We start from the raw sequence: 17973 nt of genomic DNA, 5'->3' as shown, positions 1-17973 counted from the left end.
TACAGCTTCATAATCACAACTGTTACCATGAAATCTTGGTCTGTCTCATAAAATAGACAGCTGGATATTGAATGACTTGCCTGTTTAAGAAGCAGCAGATGGTGAAGGAAAGCTGTAGTTTATGAGCTGCAGACTGGGCTGCAACCATACATTCATATAAATTCTGTTATCTTATTTGAACCCTTTCATCTCAGACTGACATTATTTTTGACACTTTCTAGATACAACAAAAATTAAAAAGGCTTTTCCCCAAACCATCTGGTGGTCACAGTTGATTGTGCATTTGTGGCAGCTTGGGCTTTGTCTTTTTAGACAAATCGGCTAAAGATAATAGAAAGAGAATATGTGTGTGTCCTCTTGGCCTTGGAAAGCCAACACAAACCCAGACACAAACACAGTTATTTCCTCTACCACTGTCAACATCCTCTGCACACTATGAATAATCTCATCTCATACACACAATAGAGCTTAAATACTGAAGACACAGATTAAGCTGTCTTTCTCATCAGATCTACAAAACAACACATTAGCAAAAAGGGTAGAGGTGAAGCTATGTGTTCTTCTATGACAGAGCTGCAAAAAACTTTTAATAATTTAATCACTCTTCTCAGGCCAATGCACAACACGTGTTTTGGAGGTATTTCTACTCTTGTATTTGCAAAAGAATAGGAGCAGAAGAAGAAAGAAGAAGCACATGCTACACTGACTATATGTTTCCATCAGCATTTAAACTCTATTACAGAACACAACCTCCTCCTCCTTCTGAATCACTAACATGCCTTCTTTTTAAATGTGCAAATTCCAAATGTTCACAGACAAAAGGGGATGTTTGGGTGAGGGTAGGGGCAGAGAAAGAGGGAGAGCCAGGAGAGTAAGGGGGGGGGGACTGAATGGCTGCCAGGTCACAAAGGTTTCATCCTTGAGCCAATTGATCGCCAACACTGGCTCAGCAGGATGTGGAGACAAAAAAGATACAACACACCTGAGCCTGTGATCACAGTCCTGACTCCTGACAATAAAGTGAATAAATTAAACAGTGCTAGGTGTTTGATTTCAAAATACAATATCAAATTCTAAACGGTATGATGGAGAAGCATTATAAAAGGGTGCACAGATGAGAAAGAGACTTTCATTAAGCTTGTACAACACATATTGTATTAAAAATACCACACTCCTCTTCAATTAGTAAATGCTGTGCAGTTATTGAATTATTCAGTCCTGTGTTGTACAAATATAGAGGCTTTTCTCTGAAGTATTTTTCAGATGAAGACACCCTATTAGAGATCAGTCAACATATATGCCAGTGCTACAAGCTCGAGCTGAGAACTACAGTCTGGAAGTTGCTACTGAAGCAAGAAGACTCAAAGTTAACTATTTTCAGTATCAGTGAGGCATTAGTCAGAGGTCCTGTCATGTCATGGTCATCTCAAGTCTTTACTATCTGGTACACTGCAGTTTTGGTCGATGCTAATCCTTTGCCACAGGATGTCAGTTTGTAGCCGCCTCTAGAAAGCTTCATCCAACTGGCAAAGTAGTAAAAAAAAACAAAGCAGACCTCAGCTGAGAACAGGAAGTCTGAATGTAGTTCAGTAAAGTTGCTCTCATCTACACCATTGAGCTGGCGGTCATGGTTTGGATATGTTTGCAGAAATGCCAGATTTAAGATAACGATCTACGTCTTCAAGGAAATAAACATCAGGAACATTCTTTACAGGTCTTGTGCTAAATGTGTATATCGTGCTAGTTACTAACATAAGATGATAAAGACAAGTAAAATGTCTAGATTATTTTGTCTTTGTTTCATATAAGTAAAACCCTTTTTTCACACCAAGTGCTTTTTAACACACACAGAGTGATGTCTGCTGCTAAAATAAAAACAAATGAAAGAAAAATCATAATCAGCTTAATTCAGTATTGGCACATCAGAGCTTAAAATATAAACAGATTGAAAATTCATTACAACATGGTGCGTCTCAGCCCTTAATAGTGAGAATAAATAGAAATGTAACCTTCTATTATTGTGCTAAACGTTGTGTGATATTAATACTTTCGGATTTTCTACAAAACATATTAAAGCTCAATAGTCTGTCAGCTATTCGAGTTGACATTTGCTGCCCCCTCCCCAAGAGCACCAAAATGACTAGAGCGGGCTCTGGTCCCAACTGATCAACTATCTTGACAACCACTATTAGCTAAGAAAAACATGTCATTATTCATTTTTTCATTTAATATATAATATTAGCGGTATTTGGTTTTAGCTACAATAGCAGTTACCCCCTGCCTCAAGCCTTTAAGCTTAGCGGGCCTAAACATTCCTCTACCAGGATGAGATGAAACTGACAGCAGGCTGTACAGCAGAACAGCCTAGATTCTAAAATGCAGGGCTTTTGGTAAAAAAAAAGTAAGTGGTAAATCAGTACCACATGAGACCTATTTGGATGAGTCGCTTCACAATAACAGATATCCCGTGTGTGCTTGAAGCATGCAGAGATGAATGAGTAAATCTCCCTATAAACTGTGGTAATCGGGGTCCGTGGTGAATAGAGCTGGAGAAAGGCACTCATCTTGAAAGATCAGGACTATAGCTTTCACAGTGTAAGCTCTTTCTCTCCATCACGAGTGCAGTTCATTTGTTCTGCCTTCCTGCCGTGGCAGTCTGACTGCTCGGTTTCTTATCTAATCGCTGCCTTATTCACTTACTGAATCACGGGCTCCCAGGACACTCTGAGCGTTTGAGGGGAGCGCTTGGAAATTATGAGGTGAAGACAATAACAATGTCTTTACCTTATAATCAAAAAAAGAAAGGAATGAATAAATGTTTTTTTAACCAGCGTTTTCCATAAAAAAAGTTCTTAATGATGTAAAGTTTATCTTCTGATTAACCACATTTCAGTAACTCTAGTTCTGTTTTAGATGAAAATGGGGTGAAATCTGTCCCAGGATGCAATGACTAATCGGGAAACTTCAGTAAGGTTTCATTAATCTTGGTAGTCTGAACTTAGTATTGGGAATGATGACACCCCGCCATAAAGACAATTAGCAACACTGTGGCAATAAGTTCAATACTAGATGTTGTCCATTACTATGAGAGGTGACTAATGTAACAAGATCCCAAACATTTGAAGTGTAAACAAACAGCTTGTTTCTGCAGACATGAATACATTAGCACAGCAGCCATATTGGATTTTAATATCAATGTTGGTGAAGATCCTCCAACCTTCCAAACAAGAACTCTGATTCCAGAGGATGTTCTATTAGTTCTTTAATACCAGCGGCGCAAAGTAACGTATCTCAGTTTTAATAATTTTGTCAATGTGTGGAATATGGCAATTGCAAAAACTCTTCTTTTTTTTTTTAGACATTATGCTCCAAGCATCACGCATGTATGCTCTATATTCTAATAAAATATTTGAACATTTGAATGGACTGTAATTGCCCTCGAAGCTCGCAATCAATGTATATTTTTGTGTTTGAGGTGCTAGAGCGTACGAAGAGAACTGGGAACATCGTAATAATGGAATTTCAAAAAAAGTGAAAAAAATCTTAATCTTAATGGACATCACAATATTGAGCAATATTATCTAAAATGAATGTTTTTATGATATTTTGTAGTTCTATTACTTACTCAGAAATTATAAATGTGCAGATGGAAAACGCTTTAAAATGACAAGCCCCAGCATGGTCCCACACACATTGACATCTCAGATGTCCCCTCAAGATGTGCTTGTGGGTGATTTGTTGCATCGATACTATTTGACGAGTTTTGTAAGGTTTTAAAGGAGAGCAACATTTCTCAATGATGAATCAGAACAATGGCAGCCTTTGGCCACCACCAAGAAACAACTGAAACCTTTAGTCGACAGATGACACTTGACAAGAAGTCACAAGATTAGTCACAGAGGTTTTCTATGCAATCTGTTTAACAGATGGTAAACATATCTTTTTGCCAATAAGAAATTATGGGGCTATCTTTATGTTACTGTACATTTTTTTACATTTTCATGTAAACGTGTTTAATTTGGCAATATTTGTCCTAAAAACGTCTTAGTGGTGCCCTCATTGGGTTGAACGGTTGCTACTGCAGTTGAATTTTCCTATTGGTTTAAACGGTACATGGTACATGCTTATGTCACAGCCCCGTGTTCGGGTATAAAACCATCTCACTCAGACACACACCCCCATAGCAAGTCAGAAGCTGGAATTGCGAGCATTGATCATAGCGTTTTATGCTTTATACCTTTGATCATATGTTTTAAATGGGATAGTATAAATCTACATGTAAATGTAAGCTTTCTGACAGTTTGTTACTACTTTAAACTTTAGCTCATGTTAGCAATGATGCTGCTAACATCACTTTACCACTCAGAAAATGGACCCATTCTGTCCTAGACTGCCTCGGCAGTGGCTTCGGGCATTGCTGACTCAGCACCTCGAGCCAGCGGCTCGAACTGATGGTTCGGGCCCGCTGGGATCCACAAAGCCTCCCTCAACCTCCAGTGACGAGGGGGGTAAAAAATCCTCCACCTCAAAAGACCTATCTGTGACGAAACTACCAGTGTCACTCTGCACACTCTCCATGTTTCAATATGTCAAATGAATCTAGCTGCCACTTTCCTCTTGACCACAACCCCGCTTAACCCCCTCCGCTCATCCCCACACTTGCCCGTGCCCCTCAGTGTCTCTTGGCACTGCCCACATTGGTATTTTTCAAAAATTGTATGGGGGCAGGGTTATGCTTTTATATGGGGTTTGGTTCCAATTTAAATGTTAATAGGATAAAAGTTAAGACACCGTACAAGAAAATTTGTTAATTAAAATAATTAAAACTCTAAAAATGAAGCAATGTGAAAACAAAACTTTTTTTAAAAGAAAAAAAAGTACAACCGTGTAATTTTCCACTCAGTTCTTCAAACTCGAACATATTTAGTTAATTCAGGTTCTACATAATCACTAATGTGATTAAGTTATAGGATGCCTAAACTTTGAGCCTCATATGAGATACATAGCTACTTATCACCTGCTTTCACAGTAACTTTACCTGGGCAACCTTACGAAATACAACTACATTTTACTGTCAAGTTGGGTTAACAAAAACATTCATGTCTGTCGACTTCCAATGGCAAATGTTCCGTAAATTTAGATAATGTAAACATCACATCACTGATGTTCAAAGTATACTTCCCCAAGATTATCACAATTCAATTTCCTGTTTTCAATAATCCAAAAGCAGAGAACAAAGAACATGAAAACAGTCTAATTTATTCTCTGACCTTTTAAATGAGAAAATGCTAGAACAACTATTCCTACAAAGAATATTTAAATGAATTTATAACAAATTAATTGGAATTCTAATTTAACAAAGGTTGTATTATTTTACACAACATGAGAACAATGAAGTAATAGTGCAAGTTCAAGTTCACTTATTGAAAGAAAATCTTGCCACATTTAAAAAAGCCAGATTTGTAGCTCTCACATAATTTACTGCATAAAACATAAATATTATTCATGAACCTCTTCATCTGTCTTCTTGTGATGTTGGTTCTAGAATTGCACCGCTCAAGGTGGCAGCTGGTTGGAGTAGCTCTGTTACTTTTGATTCTGATTTACTCTTTTTTGGGAACTATTCCTCTTGTGGTGGATACAGTTGATTTTTTTTGGACGACTGTCCACTCCGGTGTCGGATGCTGTGCTGTTTGGAAGATTTTTCTTAATACTTTCTATTTTTGGACATTCGTTATGATGCATTGCCATGGCAATGGGGTTGTTTCTTACAACCGGGAGCAGCTGATTAATATCTCAAAAGCTCAAATAATACTTCAACTACAACCCCAAATCCCTGATGAGTTGAAAAGGAGACGCCGTGGATGCAGAGCAGGAGCTAAGAGAAGAGAGAGAAGGAGGAAGTTCAAACCATCTCTTCCGTCGATTATGATGGGCAATGTGAGATCGTTGGGAAACAAGTTGGATGAACTCCAAGCCCTACAAAGGACCCAGCCAGAGTACCGGGCATGCAATATCATGTGTTTTACTGAGATATGGCTGCAGGATCATATCCCCGACTCCAGTGTCTCTCTGCCGGGCTTTTTAACCATACGAGCAGACAGAGATTTAAAGAGGAGCGGCAAATGTAAAGGAGGTGGACTGGCAGTACTTGTGAACAACAGATGGTGTAATCCAGGACATGTTACTGTGAAGTGTCAACTCTGCAGTCCAGATATTGAACTGTTGGCAGTAAGTTTTCGTCCATATTATTTATCCAGAGAGTTCACCAGTGTTATTTTGGCAACAGTTTACGTTCCACCTTCCGCTGTTGCCGACACTGCATGTGATGCCATCAGCTCAGTTGTTGCTAAGCTACAGACACAAAACCCCAATGCTTTTGTGGCAATTTCTGGTGATTTTAACCATGCTTCACTCTCTGCTACACTTCCAACGTTTCAACAGTTTGTCAGCTGCTCTACCAGAGAAAACAAAACATTGGATTTGTTTTATGCAAATGTCAAGGACTCATACATCTCTATAGCAAGACCTCCACTAGGCAAATCAGATCACAATCTTGTTTTTCTCTGCTCGAAACATAAGCCCCTTGTTCAGAGGCAACCTGTAATAAAGAGGACTGTGAGAAAATGGTCACAGGAAGCTGAAGAAGCTCTGCAAGGTTGATTTGAGGCTACAGACTGGGACGCACTGTGCCAGCCACATGGAGAGGTCATCAATGCCATGACTGAGTGTGTAACCGACTATATAAACTTCTGTGTGGATAACATCATCCCCACCAGAACCGTGAGATGCTTCCCCAATAACAAACCTTGGATCACCAGTGACCTGAAGGACCTGCTTAACAAGAAAAAAAAAGCCTTCAGAGAGGGAGACAGAGAATTATTGAGGATTATACAGAAGCAACTTAAAGTCAAGATAAGAGACAGCAAGGACATGTACAAGAAGAAGCTGGAGAGCAAGCTCCAGCAAAACAATATCAGAGATGTGTGGACAGGGATGAAGAAGATCACAGGCTTCAAGCAGAAGGATGATCAGACCGATGGAGGTCTGGACAGAGCCAATGAACTGAACACATTCTTCAATAGGTTCAGTTCAGAAACAAGCTCAGCATCCTCCTCTCCTGCTCACAGCCAAACAGACATCCGAGCCCCCTCTGACCCACAGGACCCACAGCTGTCCAGTAACACCTCACATTATTTATCTTCCACCTCAGCCCTTGACCCTTCTGCTTCTACATGTTTGCCATCAACCATATCAGAAGATGCTGATGCTTCCTTTGCTTTCCCCTTCCACCTGTGTGTCTCAAGAAGTCAGGTGAAGAGACAACTGTAGAGACTGAATAGGAATAAGGCTGCAGGTCCAGATCATGTCAGCCCTAGAGTCCTGAAGGCCTGTGCAGAGCAGCTCTGTGGGATTCTGCAGCACTTCTTCAACCTTAGCCTGGCCCAGAAGAAGGTTCCGGTGATGTGGAAGACCTCCTGTCTTGTTCCGGTACCAAAGAAAACTCACCCATCAGTCCTCAATGACTATAGACCTGTTGCCCTGACATCTCACATCATGAAGGTCCTAGAGAGACTCCTGTTGGCCTACCTGAGTAAGCAAACAGTAAACCATCAGGACCCCCTTCAGTTTGCTTATCGCTGTGGAGATGGAGTTGAAGATGCCATCATACACCTGCTTCAACAAACCCACTGTCATCTGGACAAAGCCAGCAGCACTGTGAGGATCATGTTCTTTGATTTCTCCAGTGCATTTAATACAATCCAACCTGATTTTCTTTGTCAGAAACTCCAGAAGACTCAGGTGGAGGCCTCAACAATCTCCTGGATCAAAGACTACATGACAATCAGACCACAGTTTGTGAGACTGAAGAGTTGTGAGTCTAACCAGGTAGTCAGCAGCACAGGAGCACCACAGGGGACTGTACTCTCACCATTCCTTTTCACTCTGTACACCTCAGACTTCCAGTACAAGACAGACTCCTGTCATCTGCAGAAATACTCGGATGATTCTGCAGTCGTGGGGTGGATCAGAGATGGACAAGAAGCTGAGTACAGGAAGATGGTGGATCGCTTTGTGGCATGGTGTGGAAACAATCATCTCATTTTGAACGTGACTAAAACAAAGGAGATGATTGTAGATTTTAAGAGAAACAGGAATAAGTCAAAAACTATTTCTATCATGGGAGAAGAAGTGGAGGTGGTGGAGGAGTATAAATACCTCGGTGTTCACCTGGACAACAGACTGGAGTGGAGATGCAACTGTGAAGCCATCTACAAGAAGGGACAGAGCAGACTGTACTTCTTGAGGAAGCTTAGGTCCTTTGGTGTTTGCAGCAAGATGCTGCATATCTTCTATAAGTCTGTTGTGGAAAGTGTGATCTCTTCTACCATCATCTGCTGGGGAAGCTGCATCAGAGCCAGTGACTTAAAAAGCTCAACAAGCTGATAAAAAAGGCTGGCTCTGTTCTGGGGACTCCTCTGGAACCTCTGGAGATCATTGTGGAAAGACGGATTCTTCATAAAATGAAGAACATTATGGAGAACCCTGAGCATCCTCTTCATGAGACTGTCCTACAACAACAGAGTGTCTTCAGTCAGAGGCTTCTTCAGATCTGCTGTAAAACGGAGCGCTACAGGAGATCCTTCCTGCCCACAGCCATCAGCATCTACAACGGCTCTTTGAGGAAACCTTCATAATATGAGCTATAACAACATTTAATTTCCCTTTGGGATTGATAAAGTATTTTTGAATTGAATTGAATTATACTTTCACAATCTCCCAGCCTTTTCTCTCCATTCTTTTGTTTTTGTGCCTCAGCTTCATCTTTTTTGTCTGCTGTGACTATGACGAAGCAGCTGTGCTCCAAAGACAATTACATAACCGTGTGTGTGTGTGTGTGTGTGTGTGTGTGTGTGTCCGTCCGTCCAGGCGAAAGTGTGAGACACACCAAAAGAAAGCAGAAAGAAAAAGGACCAACGTCTCCTCTTCTCTGACTAACTTTAATCTGAACTTTTATTGTGTCTGCTGGTCTTTTCAGCATCTCTCAACCTCTTCCTCTTACCACCCCCACCCCATTCTCTCCACCCTTCACTCCATCCTCAGAGTTATTGGGCTGTGAAATGTGAAAAACTGCAGCATGCATGGCAATTCATTATCTTGTCAAACTTCGGCCGGCCCGCCTCAAGCCTTGGGCAGATAATGAGAGAGGAAAACAGCGTAAGAAAAAGAGAGAGAAAACAGTTCATGCAGTGGTCACTGCAGCAGGTCAACAGGTTTCAGAGGAGATGAAGAGCAGGGCAAAAAAGCAGACAGAACGCATGAGTAGCTGCACAGCCTGCAAACATATTCTGTAGCTTGGATAATCAACTGATTTAACAGGGCTATAGCTGATGGTTATTTTTAGCTCTATAGATTTGTATTAATGCCAGTATTTTATCAGTTTCAGTATTGGTCCTATAGTGTTACTGGAGGTTTTTCTTAATCTCAGATATCTCTGCAACACAAGCAGACAAGTGTTTTATCATTCATTTATACGATAAGAAAGCAACATGCCCCCGGGCTGTTGTTGAAAACACAATACCCTCATCTATGTATTGCGAAAACATGGTAAAAAAAGAAGTGAAAGCTAAATAGATGTCTACATAAAGACATCTATTGATGTCTATATGTGGTTGATGGGTTGTAAGAGATAAATATACAAAAAAACTAAATCCAGTTTTTAACTTATTTGGTCCAACCTAAAATATGTCCATGAGTGTCCAGTTTTATGAGGGTATGTGTCAGGATCTGGTTTTTTTTGTGGGTTTTTTTGCAGAAAAATGCAACTAGTAGAACTTTACAGGACTGTGTCCTTTTTGTGTTTTTTTGCACTACCACACTGTCCGACTGCACTTGTGAAATGGATTTCGGCTTATAGCCTTTCCTGGACAAAAGCAGGCAAGGTTTCCCTGTAACACAAAACTGGCTGGTCTGGCGGAGTGCTGTAATGACTCCACAGCAAATAAATCAATAAGCTTGAGAAGAACTACAGACACACACAGCATGTAAACTAGGAGACGAGATGAGAAAAAGATGTTCGAGTCAGCCAGTTTAAAGCAATGTAACACTTTTAAATAGATACCTGCAAACCTTGCACACTCACTGCCTCAGCCTGTAAATGCTGCTCTACAACAACCACATAAAACCATAACCTCTACTTCAATTACACTTTCACCATCCCTCTGTTTTCACTTTCTCTATATCCCTCTGATTTTCATCAGATCTTTGAGCAGCTCTGCTTTGAAATAAATAGATTAAGTCTAATTGGGAAGTCTGAGTTTGATCCTTGACCACTCTGCACAGGCGCACAAATCCCCAAAGCCCATCCCTTCAGTCCTAATGTAGAAAGATGCTGCAATTATACACAGAACACAAGCTCACACTGTCAAATGCAACAAAAATGACAGACAGGTGAGACAAAGAGTGTTGTTTTTCCGACTTGTGTTACCATGACGCAAAGCAGCTGATAAAAGAGGCTGCATGAGGACACAAAGCCTGGAAAGAAAAATGATAGCCACAAATCAGGTTGCCTGAGCATGCATGTTGTTTGTCTGATAACATGTATATGTGTGTGTGTGTGAGTGTGTGTGTGTAGTTCTGTCCGTCTGACAGCAAACGGCCAATTACTGTCGAAAGTGGCAGGATGAGTCCAGCCAGACCTTAGCTTTCCATTAGTGCATGCCAGCCGAGCATGTGTGCATGGGTGCATGGCTGTGTGTTAGTGTGTATTTGTATGCGTGCTTGCATGCGTATGAGCGATGGAGCAAATGAGGGAACAGCGAGAGACAGAAGGAACAAGAGTGGAAAAAATGCATGTGTGCCAGGTTTCTGTCTGTGTGTCTTTCGCCTTTTTGAGACTGTCGCAGTTAGTGCAGAGGCATTTGAAAAATCTATTTTTTTACTCATTGTTCTTTCAACTACAATGACAGAGAATACTCCACACTGAAAAACTGAGTTCGCATCACGAATATTAACGTTAATGAAAGTTAAAATCTGCTTAACTCCTAAAACTTAAGATTTATTTAAAATAGGCCTACATGTCTACATAAACAAAGGGTGGGATGAAGTAAAGCTCTTTTTTAAAGCAGTTATTTATATATCTATATATATATATATATATATATATATATATATATATATATATATATATATATATATATATATATATATATATATATATTGGAGGCCTCCTTGCCATCACCCTGATATGTACTGTAGCTCCCTTCAGAGATGCTATTATTATTCCCTATTAAATTCAGGTTGGGACCCTGGTTAGGATTACTAGATTACTTTAAACCTAAATCTGCCATGGGTACGGATAATCTTTAAATTAAGTGTGTATATTTTTTGATCTTTTAACTGATTTATTATATTGTTAAAAAGTTGAAACTTTTTCAGACTTCATCTAGCTTTCAATCTAAATGCTAAGCCAGGCTAGGCTTAACATTCAGCTACTGGACCAATCTCTGTTCCAACTCTGCTTTGAAAGATGATTGTTACAAATTTTGGAAGTGATAAAGGTTTGTCTGGGTAAATTATTTCTTTTTTAACCAACTTTTAGGTCAAACAATATCTAGTGTGTTTATTTTGTTTGCTTGATTAAACACATCACCACCAGATGACTCTTGTCAACCTGTAGCATAGTTGCCTAGTGTTGCTATAGCAGTTGTAGGATTAATTATTGACGCCTATAAAAATATGGTATTGTGGAATCTATTGCACCATAAGGCAACTGTTAGTCTAGCCTTTAAGAAGTGGTTTTATATATGTATTAAAATTTGATGTGACTTGAATCTGTAACATATGACTCCAAACTGATACTGAAGCAGTTACCTTTTATCCAAAAACGTTACACCTGCTATTAAATATTTTACACTGTAAAACAAATAAAATAACTGAGAAAAAAAAAGGTAACAAAGTGAGCCATTTGCACTAAATCCTGGTTGAGGCAGCACTGATTGCTGTCAGTCATACAGCCACATAGGAGAGAGGCAGTTTGTGCTTCATTCAACACAGCAAGAAGTGCCATGTGCATGTTTCATATACACACAGCCACAACCCAGAATCACCTGAGGAGATATGATGCAGGAGAGATTTACCTGTTCACTACACAATACTGAAATAAAATCAATCAAACAGGTAAACAATAAGAATTTAATGTAATTCAGGGAAATTTAAGTTGTTAAATAACAGGTTATAAAGCAGACTGTAGGATGACCTGCACTGTCAGCTGAATGCTGTGGTGGCTGACATGAATTATTCAGCAGCATTATCTGCAAACAAACAGTGGCAGGTGGGGATGTATTATTTAAGAAAAAGTCAATTCCGATTAGGCACGTGTCCATCTCCTATAGCTTGTGTGTTTTGCATCTCTGTGGATAATCCCAAACATACCAGGCTGACAGACTCCTCTATTGATCACATCAGTCAAAGAGCAGCATCAGCCTCTAGGAGCCAAACTCTTACATTTTTCCCATCATCAGCATGGACCTAAAAGTGCAGAATCACTTCTCTTTCACCATCATTTACTCCCACTTTGGGACCAAACTGTCACATTCACTCAAAAAGCAGCATGGAAAGTTAGATCTCATTAAATGTCAGTGACCGATCACCGAATATTGCTGTCGCCACCTTTCAGGTGTTTTCTTTCCTATTAAAGGACATTGTTTATAAAAATCAGTACTGCTGGTGACAGCACCATGCTGAGAGAATGCTTTTGTTCAGCTTCTTCTCTGACACTGATCAGAGTTGATGGGAAGATGGGTGGAAATACAGGGCAATACTGAAAGAACATCTCTGAGCACACCATCCCATGCTAGAACATGATGGTGGCAGCATCATTCTGTGGGAAAGCTTTATTTAGCAAGGAGAGGGAGATGGGTTAGAGTTGATGGGAAGCTGGATAGAAATAAATACAGGACAATCCTGGATGGAAAGAAACCTGCCCACACACACTCTCAACCCAAGAGAGGCACGAAGAAAACAATAAAAAGCTAAATCTGATCACAGTCTGATCACATAAAACCAAACTTTACATTTTTGGCCAGCATCCAAAAGCTACGAGAGGAGGAAAAGTAGCACTAAAATCACTGAATACAATATGGTGATACATGGTGATGGAAGCTTTACTCAGCAGGGAGAGGAAAATTGGTTAGAGTTGATAGGAAGATGGATCTAAGCCATTTAGATCAAATCATATTCAATTGTTAGAAATACCCAATTGAAGTCCAGATCTAAATCCAATTGAGAATTTGTGATTAGACTTAAAAATACAGTTCATGTCATATCTGATTCAGTTATTTTGCATGAAGGGCTGGTAGAGACATAGCCAAAAAGACCTGAAGCTGTACTTGCAGAAATTTGAGGAAGCCGTTTTTCATTAAACATCGTCACTTACAATAACCTTTAACAGGAACAGTATTTCCAGCTTTAACTACCTGCTTTTGAGAGTTTTGAGCATCAAATCCAGGTGGATTAAACGTCAAATCTGAGGGGGGTTCCTCACAGCAACAGTGTCATGCTCCTGATTTTAAATTAATGATTAGGAAGCTTAATTAAGACTCAAGTAGATATGATGAAGGATTAAGGACGTTTCTTTTGGAGTATGTATAAACACAATTACGGTTGTTTACGCATAGCCCCCCACCCCGCCCCCCTTCCCCCCGCCCCTTTAACATTGTCAGTCTGTGCCATTGGTGCGTATGGATGCTTTCTCCCCCCTTGTTTCTCTATGTGTGTGTGCGTGTGTTTTTCTCCTGTCAGCGGACCTCGCGGTGCTCCATGTGAGCGACAGAAAAAAAAAAAGACGCAACTACACAGGGCTCAGCGGCGACTCCCCCTTATGCAAAACCACTTAAAAACCCGCACAGAAAACCTCAAACATGCGAACTCGTGTCATTTTATTTCAGTTTCTGATTGTTTTTAAAAGAGGAGGATAAAAAAAGCTCATCATCTCTGACCTGCTGCCAGTTCTCCTCCAGGGAAGGCATCGCCGAGAAATAACCAGTGTCATGGACGAGTTGGAGTTCCTGGAAAATACTGTAATTCGCCAACACATCCATGCTTGATGAGGAAGGGAGGGAAAAAGAAGGCAAAGTAAAGAAGTCCGTAATACAGGCGATTAAAAACGCACTTCTTCTTTTCTCTTCTTCTTTTTTCTCAGAGTGGAGAAAATAAACTACAAAAGCTGGAGGGAAAGCGCCAGCTGGTGCACATGAGCGCACCTGAGAACTTTAATTAAAAATCGAGAAACGCAACGTGGGTAGAAAGTGTGTGTTATTTGATCTTTGTCAGCGCAATCCCCTCTCTCTCTACTCCTGCAGCTCGCTCCGTCACGCCTTCTCTCCTCAGTCCGGGGGTGCCAGATCTATTTCCGCATTGCCAGATTGCCGATCGGGCTCCGTCCGAAGCTGCCAGGTTGCCAGGTTTGCTTCTCCACCAGCAGACTCTACCCGGGCGCGGACAAGCGGAGGGGAGGAAAGGAGGGAGGAGCCATATGTCAGTCAATTTCATGCGTGACCTTATAAGGTAAATAGGGTTGATGATGTCACTCTTGTCCAATTATGGAGGTACTGAGACACAGGGAGTGGGCGGGGCTTTGAAGGGCGCAAGCTGCGCTATTGGCTGCCGGAGGATGTCAGTCTCGCTGTGGATGGCGGCGACGGGGTGAGTTATTTTTAGAGGCCTATATAAAAGCAGCAGCATTCTTCTCAGCCATAACAGGCTGCACAGGCAGAGAGCTGAGAGGCGACGAGTGGGCTGCTCGTGTGAGGAAACACGTGTGAATCTGCAGAAAGAAGCAGCAGCAAGTTGTGGTGATGGTGTGGTAGAAGAGAAAGCAAGCAGAAAGGTGCTGCGTTGTTCTTTTGGAGGTGCGACAACTTCACCTCAGATCCCTCCGTATGGTTTTCCTGTGGGTGCGTCCGCCTGGAGAGCAGCGATTCCGTGAGAGGAAGAGCTCAGCTCAGCCCGCCCGTCTGCTCAGTGTACAAGAGGTTTTATTTTTGTTCTTGAGAGTAAAAATAAAAATGCAGTGAAAGCACGTCTTTATTTATCTTCCCCACACTGAATAAATATCATGCAGACATCTGGAAGTGTTACTCGTGCGTGTTCAAACCAACAGCTCGTCATGTAGCTTCTTACCTAATTCTGCTTATCTTCTCCTTTTATCTACCAGTGGAAAAAGTACCTTGTATATTAATGATTTAATATCCTTAAATTATAGTTCATGATGATATACAGCAAAAGGAAAGAAAAGATGAACACAAAAACATCCCATCATGCTGAATTTTACAGGTTTAAAATTCTGAATGCTTACATATACTCTCACATTTCTGTATATGCAAACTATTTCAAACGGGATTTAACTTAATGGTAATCAAAAAGTTTTTAAACTGATTTCTGCCATGAGTTGTCTCTGATGGTGTCATAGAACTGCGGTCAATTCATCATTTCAGACATGTATACAGTTGAAATAACCTACCTCTTTAATTGCTTTTATTTATTTATTTTTTCAACTTTTTTCATGTTACAGCCACAAACATCTGTGTATTTAACTTATTTTGTTTATATAATTGTGATTTTGTTGGAAAATATGTGGCTCAAATCATCACAGTGTGAAACGAGGTATCACTTCAGCTGCAAGCCTATTTTGCCTTCCACCTACATGGACAGGCAAGTAGAGAATTACTCAGAGAGGCCATGAGGCCCATGGTGACTGAGAAGCTGCAGAGATCCACAATTCAGGTGGACAGGACAACCATGTTCTCTCCATAACAAAGCTTTTAAGGAGGAGCAGCAAGAAGAAAGACACTTTTTAAAGAAGCCTTAGTTATAGTTTTCCACAACTAATAGGGAACGCAACAAAAGGTGTTCAGATGATACTTAAATTCTTCTTTTTGGCCAACATTGAAATTGCATGTGTGTAGAAGAAAAAAACACTGCCAAAGGCTGCAAAAGATTTGAGACTGTGGTGGAGGTCCAGCTTCCAGCAGAACGATAACTTTAAACATATGTCCGAGCTACGACAGCATGGTTAAGAACGAAGCATATTCATAGAATGGCCTAGTCAAAGTCTATAGCAAAATGCAATGCACACAAACGTGTGCTGCTTAAAAAACTGATTTATATCCCTTCATATTCATCTTACATTTAATCACAAATATCATTAATTTCTTAACAACTTAGTAATGTACCTAGAGAAAGGCCAAAAAGTTAAATCTGTGCATCATGACTCATTTTGACTCCTCAGACATCTGATGACCTTTGAAGGTTACAGTATCAGATCTCTTTGTATTGAAGTTTCACTCACTTACAGGAAAAAGTCAAGTAGGCAGAAAGAAGGGTTTGATTTGTACGTAAGTTGTTGCACATGCATAATTCAATGCAAATTCAACTAGCAAAATACTGGCATGTTTAAAATGTTCAATAGAGGGAATAAGTGGGGGCATCAGTAGTTGACCATTGTGTTACAGGTAGTCCCTGGAGCATCTGACAGCATAACAAAAATGGGACCCCATCAAACTCCATTGAAGATGCAGGGGGCTAGGGGGCAATTCATAAAACTTTTAGTTCCAATAATTTTAGAACTTTTGACTTTAAATCACATTTCTTTTTATTGCCTCTAATTTTACATAGAACTCTTTACAGAGTATTTTATAATGGTTAAGTGGCATCCTGTGTTTTTATCAGGTTTTGCTAAAATGTTTTTTAGGAAACAGTCTATTCACTGTTACTATCAAATGAAATTTCAGCAAACTCAATCAACCTTCAGGCACTTGTGCACAATAGATAAAGGCCAAGAATGACTCACATGGCCACGTGGAGAAATCTGCAGGTATTTGTAAGCATAAATGTGGGTTTGCATAGGCTGGACACATTCCAAGCAAAACAGTAGTTATGAAACGGGTAATTACTGACCATAACTTATGTTTTATGTTATGAGGGTGGGCTTTGCAAAAAGTTTAATATCTGCATTGTACAATAATTAGGCAAGTAGATTAACAAAGGCCCAAAGATCGATGATATTTCTTTTCTTTTCTGGTTTTTTCTTGATCCCACATGAGCTATAATCACATTGGCTTGTTTTTTTGTTGCAATGTTTCTCTCCTTTACTATCGCGCTTGTAATGGTGTTAGTATTCTAATCCAATGATTTATACATTTAGGCATTCTGAGTCTGTATGTGACTGAGAAACTGAATAGAAGCCTCTCTCAAATGTCAGGCATCAGATTCTTCCATTTAGAGCAACAGGACAAATCGTCTTATATCTCTAGCGTCGATCATTACTTGTGGCAAGGATGTTTTATGTGGAAATTTCCATTCATAATTTGATATAATTCAGATTGGCTGGAGGTGTGGCCCCAGGTTCTGGTGCTAGATGGGGATGAATTGTGCAAATTTTATGTAAATAGAGTCTAAAATAGTCTGCCGGAGGACAGAAGAGAATTTGGCAGACAAAAAAGATGGATTACAAAATTGAACCAACTTTAACTGACAACAGAACAGTGAAGTATAAGGGAAAATATTTAAAGTTTTAGTATGGATTCATTGTTTGATTAAAGACAATAGTAAAACACAATGTAAATTATTTTTTTTAATCAACGTTTTATTGGTCACTTAAATAAATGAGAGCTAAATATGGTCCTATTCTTACAAAATGGTTTTCTGTTCTGGGAGTAAAATCTTTTCAAATATTTGCCTTTTGTTTTCAATTGCTCTGCTCTTTGTAATCTTTATCTCTAATGTACTATTATCTTCTTTTCCTTTGTCTCAATTTCAGTTGTCATAATCATTCTCATATTATTCACAGTGAATGCAACTTATTGAGTAACCCCTGACTCTTTCCACAGATGTTCAAGCTACAAATGAAGATGTCAGTTTGGGGGTGTGGTGCTCTGAGTGCTGCTCCGTTTCAGGACTGGGTGCCATGGT

At 40.0% G+C, this 17973-nt stretch overlaps 1 protein-coding gene across 1 annotated transcript in view; it reads right to left on the bottom strand.

Moving 5' to 3' along the window:
* The window catches only part of klf7b (Kruppel-like factor 7b), a 95162-nt gene extending 80701 nt beyond the window's left edge, over positions 1 to 14461 (bottom strand). The window contains exon 1 of the mRNA XM_047370444.1: positions 14001 to 14461. Within this exon, the coding sequence (XP_047226400.1) occupies positions 14001 to 14102 (102 nt within the window). The 5' untranslated portion in view covers positions 14103 to 14461. The remainder of the gene's footprint in view (positions 1 to 14000) is intronic.
* Positions 14462 to 17973: the final 3512 nt, after the last annotated feature.

The sequence above is a fragment of the Girardinichthys multiradiatus genome, chromosome 7 (assembly GCF_021462225.1).
Source record: "Girardinichthys multiradiatus isolate DD_20200921_A chromosome 7, DD_fGirMul_XY1, whole genome shotgun sequence".
In the NCBI taxonomy this organism is placed as follows: domain Eukaryota; kingdom Metazoa; phylum Chordata; class Actinopteri; order Cyprinodontiformes; family Goodeidae; genus Girardinichthys; species Girardinichthys multiradiatus.
The sequence above is the reverse complement of the archived record's forward strand: the minus strand, read 5'-3'. Positions and strand labels throughout refer to the sequence as shown.